Source organism: Alligator sinensis, unplaced genomic scaffold (assembly GCF_000455745.1).
Source record: "Alligator sinensis unplaced genomic scaffold, ASM45574v1 scaffold118_1, whole genome shotgun sequence".
Taxonomy (NCBI): Eukaryota; Metazoa; Chordata; order Crocodylia; family Alligatoridae; genus Alligator; species Alligator sinensis.
Window position 1 is genome coordinate 4,184,515 of NW_005841850.1, and position 8,942 is coordinate 4,193,456.

General features: G+C 39.9%; 1 protein-coding gene across 1 annotated transcript in view; it reads left to right on the plus strand.

Moving 5' to 3' along the window:
• Positions 1-6: 6 nt before the first annotated feature.
• Positions 7-8,942, plus strand: part of NLK (nemo like kinase) — a 113,267-nt gene continuing 104,331 nt past the window's right edge. Inside the window, 2 exon segments of the mRNA XM_006016096.3 lie at positions 7-536; positions 538-759. Of these exon segments, the coding sequence (XP_006016158.1) occupies positions 310-536; positions 538-759 (449 nt within the window). The 5' untranslated portion in view covers positions 7-309.

An 8,942-nucleotide genomic window follows, 5' to 3' on the forward strand; every position in this document is an offset into this window, starting at 1 on the left:
AAAGGGGGGGATCCCGCCCCGCCCCGCCCGTCCCCGTCCCGTCCGCCGGTTCGGCTCCATGAAGACGTGAAGCCCGTTGAGCTCGATGCGCTTCGAGGCGGGCCGCCTAGGATGACGCCTGACTCGTGCTAAAGAGTAGCAAACTTCTTGGGTGTTTCGGTCCTTTTTTTTTTTTTCCCCCCCCCACCCCCCGGCCTGGCCCAATGACCGCTTGACCCAGTCGCGAATCCAACCCGAGGGCGGGTTGTTTTTGGTTATTTTGTTTTTTTTTTGGGGTGGTTGTTTTTGTTTCGGTTTTTGGTTTTTTGAATGTCGCTCTGTGGCACGACGGCCAACGCAAAAATGATGGCGGCTTACAATGGCGGTACGTCTGCGGCAGCAGCGGGGCACCACCACCACCATCACCACCACCTTCCTCACCTCCCTCCTCCTCACCTCCATCACCACCACCACCCTCAGCATCACTTGCATCCCGGCTCTGCTGCCGCGGTACATCCCGTACAGCAGCACGCCTCTTCGGCGGCTGCCGCCGCGGCCGGCAGCTGCGGCGATGTTAAATCCAGGGCAACAGCAGCCATATTTCCCATCACCGGCACCGGGTCAGGCCCCTGGACCAGCTGCAGCGGCCCCAGCTCAGGTACAAGCTGCAGCAGCTGCTGCAGTTAAAGCGCACCATCATCAGCACTCGCAACATCCACAGCAGCAACTGGATATCGAACCGGACCGACCTATCGGATACGGAGCCTTTGGTGTCGTCTGGTGAGTATGGAGAATCAGCTGAACTCGTTTTTTCCTGTCATTGTTTAACGAGTCGTCATTCATGCTTATTTTTGTCATTCGGGCCAGAAGACCAGAAAGCTGCTTACTTGCAGATTGCTTTTGATGATTCATATCTATTGTGGAAAGTTGGCTTCACTTGCGTGAGTGGACAGAACAGGGTTTATTGTGAAGCGGCAACCTCTCACGGATAGGCCGCACCGTAAACCAAGTTGAGTTTTGGATGATACCATTATTTTGAAGCAGATGCAACTTGTTTATACACCTTGTATAAATATTGTACGACAAGAGGGGAATGGCATGTGGTTTACTTATAGATGAGCTGTGCACACACTTAGGATAACACTTAGTAGAGCGCACATTTAGACATAGGAAGTACATAGAAAACATATGAAAATTGGTGTCTTAGGTTAGTCAGCTGTCAACATCTTGGTCTTGGAGACTGCATTTGCCCTGCAGCAGCATATTACATACCACCCAGGATGGTGACACCTTAACTTTGCACATTTCTCATGAATGTAAATGGGTTTCACTGTCTTCCTGTATTTCTGCATGCTCTTTCTTCTTTCCCAACCCCTAGCCACTTAGGTCTGGGGCTCTTATCTGTCACACTTATCCTCTTCTTAAAATAATTTGTGACCAACCTAAAAGAGCTTTTTTAGTTAGTACTTTCCAGGATCATGAAGGAAACGGTCCCCTCCCCCCACCCCTTTTTTTTACAATACTTTGTTTTTGAGAACAGGAAATTTACCATAAGGCTTATGGTGCATTAGAAACGCCAAGTATGTATGGGTTTTGTTTTTTGAGACCAGGCATATTGCAGCACACTTCCTGTTCACAAATACGAAGTCAGAAGCATGAAACTAGTTTTACCCCACAAAACTTTTAACTGTATTTATTCAGTATAGGTTTTAGTGGTATTTAAGAAATGTTGTCTTTGCTCCATCCCATCATTTCATTTTGCTGAAATAGACGTAGTCTGCTTTTTAAAGCTGTGATTCTCATGGTAGATCAGTACATGCTGCAGCTCTGAAGGGTTTTACAGTAGAAGCCTTCGAAGAGCAAGATTGCGCTTCCTTAAGACTGATAACTGATAAAGTATCAGACAAATGTGTTTGTTGCAAAATATGGTTTTAATATAGAATACAAAATGTGTGGCTCAAACTGTGTAAGGGTTAAGGGAGTAGGTTAATGTTTCAGTTGAATTGCATCTTATTTTTACAGTCTCGTACCGTATATTAATTAAACGCTAATTGCTCAATGCCAGAAAAATGATTTAGGTTTTGTGAAGGGTCTGCATTGCTGTACCTGGGTTAAAGTGCTCTTGCAACTATACAGCATAACCTAATTTTAAGCATGAGATAATCAAAAATAGAGAGCAGTCCTTCATACAGATATATAAAAAAATATTTCTATCTTTCCTTTTATTTTTATCTTTGGCTATTGTGTGTGTTTTTCTTGCCTAGAGTTATTGCAGTCTCTGTTAATTTAGGCTGGTTGGTAAAATCAGATCCCATTATCTTTATCATCTGGTGCAAACATCTTGTTAAATACACATTTCCCTTGGTCTCTGTTTTCCCTTCTCTGTTTGAAAACAAAATTACACAAGAAGATCTGCTTGCATTATTTTTAATTATGTAAATATTTTATTTTGACACATGAAGATAGAGAGTCTAAATAGTAAGGTATATCAGCATTAACAAATGATCAAAAGAAAGGGGAAAAGATCCTCTTATAGAAATAGGGATAATATATAACTATACAGATGACAGACTGCAGGTAGAATGGGGGCCAGATCTTTCATTGATATTAAATGGGACCCTGATTCTGCAGATGGAGGGGTCCCTCCTACCTACAATTGTAGGTTTGGGGCTATGGCATTCATTTTAAAGAAAAGCTGAAGTTTTCAATTCAGCAGTGGTTAAGATCACCATGGGAGCACAGAGATCAAGGCTGACCCTGGTATAGCAATTTCTATATTCCTGTAGACTGGAAAAATACATACATATTTGCAAAACCTAATACCAAGTCCTTAGTTTGTTCAGTGGCTTCTGTTAGGCTTGTGGCATTGGATGGTGTTAACTCTTACAAGTAAAATGCAGCCTGGATTTAAGAGTGATTATTCTTGGGCCTAAGTTTGTTTTACAGAGGAGAAAATCTGTTTGGTGCAAATGGAACCCGATGTCTCTAAATCCAAAATTACTTGAGGTTTTAGCTGTATAATGAATCTTTTCTCTTACAAACTGCCTATCCATATCTCATCCTGAACACATTGTAGCCTTAATTAATGGTTCAAAAAGGTAATGCATGCAATTTTGAAGGAAATTGGTCTTATTTCTGCATATAGATGAACCATTTGGAGAAGTAATACTTCTCCTTTACATTCAAATGTATTGCAGAATAGTTAGCCTGCTAGGATTTGATTTATCCTTCTCCTTAGTTTAGCTGGTGAAATAAGTTATCAATAATGGACAGTTTTGTAAAGGTATTGAATTTCCTATTAGCCTGCTGGTAAAGATTTTGACTTGACAGTAGGATTAGTGTTTGTTGTTAACAGCTGCCTGTTTAGGTTTTATTTACAGCTAAAGATTTCAGTGTATTTGGGTGGTGCCTTGACATGGTGTGGTGTAGGCAGTGTGCTGCTCTGGTTCTCCCCTCATGAACAGCCAAAGCATCATGCTTTAACATTTTCATATTAACTCGTGCAGACTTGTATTACTACGTTGTTGTTTGTGCACACAAAGTATATCCCTGTTTATCTGCACACCATTACAGCATAATATGATTATCTTTGACAAATGTCATCTCTCTTACTACCTGTTGATTTTAATTTAGTTTTTTGTTTTTTTTTTTAAACCAGTTTGACTTGGTTGGTTAAGCATTAAGGCATCTCTAAAGGACTAATAGCAATAAATAAATCGCTTTAGTTTTCAAGGTCTGGCATATTTTAGCAACGAATAAGCAGGTACATGCAGTTAGTTAACCAGACTAATACCTTGAAAACATGGGGAAAGTGGAAAATGGCTGTTGAGGCAGAAAAAGTTTAAAAGTACCTTACCCTGGGGCACCAAAAATTTGCTTAACCATGGTCTTTGTTGGCAGGCAGCCAAGAGTCCAAGGGCTGCACCTGATATGCTGAAAACAGTTTGCATATGTCCTTGTTTTTAAAGGGTCACTGTCAAGCCAGACAAAAAGTTTTTAAGCGTATAGCCTTGTAACTCTATCACTAGTAAAGGGTCTGCCTATACTTTTTAAATCCTAAATCTGTTTTTTGGAAGATGCGTACATCCTTAGGACGTGCAGGTGCGTGAGGAGCTGTCCTCACTCCTTGTGCTGGGGAGACATGCTGCTGCCACCTGGTGGGGTTCCCTTTCCAAGAGAACAAGTGTGCACCTGCTGTGGCTCGGGGGCTTGGCACTAGAGAAGAGACGAGTTGAGTCTGTGAGGCTTCCTCGGGAAGAGTAAAGAGGAGCTCCTGCTACTTCTTGGGAGGATTCCACAGTATTTATGCCAATGAAAAGGACGTTGCCTGGGAACCCCTTATGGAGGTGGATGAAGAGTTAACTACTTGTGCCTCTGGGGGAAATTGGAGCTGCTTTTGCTGTCAGCGAGGCTTTGCCATGGCAGGTGGAGACATAAAATTAATTGAAGCCTTTCCTGGTAGTCCGGAAGCACTCCAGATATTCTATGGCTCCATTAATATATGGAGCTGTCCTCATTTCCTTTTTTTGTGGCGGATCTCCATCCCCTCCTAGTAAGATAAGAAACTAGTCTGTTTAAGTATAGATTTGTTGGGGAACATTTAGAAGTGATTTTGATGCGAATGACTGGATGTGTGGGGTGCGACTGCGTATGCCCCGTTTTAGAAAAGGTGGAAGTGTTCGACATGTCTTTTTAAAAGCTGGTGCTTTCTCAGGATGCTGCATCAGAGAAATAAAAATTTGAAGGTGATGCACATTATAATAGGTGAGAGGATCCTGCAAATGCCCCAAAATGAAAAAAAAATAAAAAAAAAAGTTTATGTTCCTTCTACTAGCAGCATTGTTTAAGAGAACTAACACGTTATGGTCCATGTTGTAGATAGTAGCACACTGTTCCAAGAGGTCTGACTGTTCATACCAAGATGGGGTATCAGGTGTATGGAAACTATAGTTCATGTAATTTTGGAGCTGTATCAGAGTTAATGGTAGCTAGGAGTTATGGTTGATGGGTGGCCTGAACTTAGAGGGCTGAAAGGGCAAAAGCAAATGCTAAATAACTAATGAAAAAATGATCATACATAATTGATATTTAAGTGGATAAAATATTGCATTGATATTAAATGTTCGAGCAGTAAAGATGTTTCTAGAATCAAGTGATGATATCTTATTGTAGAAGACCTTTACGTGTTGAACAAGAATACAGGACAGCATTTTGGAAGAAGTATCTGGATCACATATGCTAGAACAGACAATTCAGGCTTCAACTTCAGAGTCCTATAAACAAGTGCAGGAGCATCTTCTCTTTTGTGCCCAGATGATGCAGGAACCAGGATGCTGCTTTGCATTGCTGTTATAGCTTGTATTTACTAAATTACTTCTATGCTTTTTAATGCAAAGTGTGGACGTTCAGCATATAATTTGATTAGACATTTGTTTAAGTGAAAGCTTTTAAGAGGAGTTGGTGCTACTTGTGGAAGTGTTTCATAATGTGGAGTCATTTGATGTAAAGGTTATGTGCTCTCCTGCTCGTATCTCACTTGTTGAAACCAGGGAGACATTAGTGTGTTTTTTGTTTTTGTCTGGATAGCATACATTGTGACCCATAGTTACCAATATCTTCAACAATTTAAAAAAAATGTGTTGACTGGCATCTTGGGAGGCAGTTGTTTTACCTTTCTTTAAATATCCGCAAGAGGCTGTGGAAGTAGTATTCCAGGCTGATAACGTTATTTATAGAGAAGACCATTGTGAAATACCCAACCCAAGCAAGTGCAAGATCATCCCAGAGAGACTGTTGGAAAAAGCAGTAATATGACAGACGGGTCCATGTCAAATCAAGTGTATAACTTTTTTTGTGGAAAAAATATCCAAAATTTGCTGTAAATCTGCTGTGTATTCTAATGCAGTATAATTCTCAATGCTGATCTGTAGGCCTATTTGCAGGCCTATAAATAGGGAAAATGGGGCGTGGGGTGGGAAGGGAGAAGAAAATACATGAGGCCAAATGCTTGAGTTTCAGTGTGTCAGGAAAACTTAATTAGCTGTTTAAAAATGGGTGTTATGTTCAGTATTATTGGTGTTTGTCTTTTTTTAGGCATCTGTGAAGTCGCATAAGTTTGTTTTTTTTAAAGTCTATCTAGACTTTTCTGATAGAAAAGATAACTCTAGTTATTACCATGGTTTCTCACTATATGATAATTTGCTTAGAAGACCCAGAAATCTAGTGCGTGAGGCTGGTGATAATAGCAAAGTACAGTATCATGTCTTGAATCTTCTGTGTTGTGTGGTATCTCCGCTCGTCCCCCGCCCCCTGGTGTAAACCACTAATTGTTCATTCTTCTAGGCAGTCACTCGCTCGTGATAGTAGACTGTTTTGAATGGATTTGAAGACATGGGATGTGGAACCATGTTTAAACTGGAGTCTTCCAAAGAAAATTTTTTAATACAACGCTCCTGTTTTGCATTATGCTGTAGTGGGTTCTTCTTTTGTCTGAGGCATCTGATGCAGATAAGCAGTGATTTCCTAAGATGCTATGTCAGTTTGATCCCATTGTTGCTTGGAGGAAACCATAAGGGTGCCTGAGGCAAAAGAGGCAGTGCTGACAATGAGCACACGACAGAGCAGTGTGTATATTGAACCAACGCTGACCATCGCACTAAGAATAAGCAGATGGACATCTTTACATGGTGGGTGTGGTGGTGTTAAAGGAAGCATTCCTTTCAGTAACTCCAGTTGTGATTTATTATGATATGTTTTTTAATGCATTAGTAGTTTGTTGTAAAGAAATATTGCATAGCAGTCACTCTCATTGAAATCCTAATATTGGATAAATTAAAATTTTCATGTATCAAAATTTTACTTTCTGAATGTTGTGGAAGGAAATAAGGTTAGGAACAAGCTTACCTAGAACTGCAGAATTAATCATATATATGTAATAGTTTCTCTAAACAGTTTACTTTTCAAATGGTGCTGTCCAGGTATCCAATATGGATATAGAGTCTTATTAAATCCAGCTAAAGCTGTGAAGAAATTATTTGTCAGATAATTTTTTTTCTAAGAAATGGCATAAAGTGCTTTATTGTTGTATTGCAAGATGATAAAAAGAACTAAGAGATTGTCCATAATCCTTTGGTTAAGGTTGGGTGAGAATCATTTCAGCAGATCAGTTTGTAGTGAATTTATGCACAGGTCAGCATTTCATGACTAACTTCATATCCCGTTTTGTTCTATTACAACATTTGCCCGTCTTGATATTGTTTGTATCCATATGTAATTGCATGTTGGCAATACAGAGAGCGCGTGATGGAATCCAATATTTGTTCTTTCAGCTCAGCTCTGCAAATGTTATAGCTGAACAGCTTGTAACTGGATTGAGACTCAAAATTAGGTTTTCACAAGTCATTTATATTTCAGATGAGACTCTTTTTTCTGTAACTAGTGCATTTTTAGCTCTTAACTTATGTTTTCCTTTAGTTTTAAGGCAGTGCATACAAAAATAGTTTCACTTAAAGTGTCCATTTCAGTAACAAAAAACCCTGAATATGTGCAGATCAAGGAAGGATTCTGTACATCAAACCCTCACAATCCAGTTGTGCAATAAGTGAAACAGAGTATCAAGCATATGCTGCACATGGCTGTGGGATGTCATCAGCCTGTATGGTGGATTTCTTGAAAGCACCATTAAATTAAGACTGAAAAGAGAGCAAGAAGCAGTCTGTTCTGGGACCAAGGACTGGGATTTGCTGTAGGAGGAAACCACTGGGATGTGTGTATAATGTTTTGGGGGTAGTAGCTTGTAACTTTGTATCTGGGCCTTATTTAGTTTCAGTCCACTTGTATAGGGTTTTGTTTTTGCTTTTTAAGGGAGCTCTATTTTGCATCTGAATTATTAAGTACTAGAGCGGTATCTTGAGGTTTTTTTAATGAAAGTCACCTTGTGTGGAGTTGTTTTTTAAGCAATATTTTTGTACTTAATATATTTCTAAACTTTGAATAGCTAGAAGCTACTGATAGAAAGTGCTGTGACCTAAGGATTACCTTTTTTTTTTTTAAATGTGTACCTTGGAGGGAAATCTCTATTTATTAAGCTGTTCTACAAAACAAATGTGTGAGGTTTAACTTCTATCCTGAAGTAATTTGTTTGTTCCAAGTTTGGGGAGGCTGCTTTTGAAGTCCTGCTTTTTCTTGGATGGCAGAAGAAGATGCTGAAAAGTAACTAGCCTGTTCGTTTTTGAGTTGTAGACAAGGTACTGCTTCTAGTTTTTTGCAGTGGTGGCATTACCAGCATGCATCTTGTTCTCTTATTTCTCAGAAATGTTGCAATATTAAGTAGCGTCAGATGGCAGGCCAACTTTATTGAGAAAGTTATTAGTTATTTTTCCCATTCATCTCCTTTCCATAACAAGCAGGAATAAATACCTATTGTAGTTGCACTGTGGACTCATGGAATCGTGTACAAATATACAAAAACAAAGGGGATAGAAGTGACTGTGACAGCTATAGAGGTGCCTCCTTGTCCAACATTGTTGGAAAAATTGTCACTCAGATCATGCTTCCTAGGTTGCAATCTCTAGGTGAAAGAACCTATCCTCAGGGTCAATGTGGTTTTTGCTTGGGACGCTTCACCAGTGAGAGTGATATGATATTTTCAATCAAGCAACAGCAAGAGAAGCACAGAAAAAAATAAATACCACTGTACATAGCCTTCATCGATCTGACTAAGGCCTTCTGTACAGTCAACAGACCAGGCTTTTTACTGTTCAGAAGAAACTGGGTTGACCCCTCCCAAACTGCTGAACATCATTCTCTCATTACATCCAGATATGATGGCAACTGTAGTGTCTGAAATAAAAAAAATCAAATGCCTTTGACATTAACAATGGGGTGAGACACGGGTGTGTCTTAGCCCCTGTACTTTTTAACACCTACTTTTCATTCCTGCTGTTTCATGCATTCATGATGAC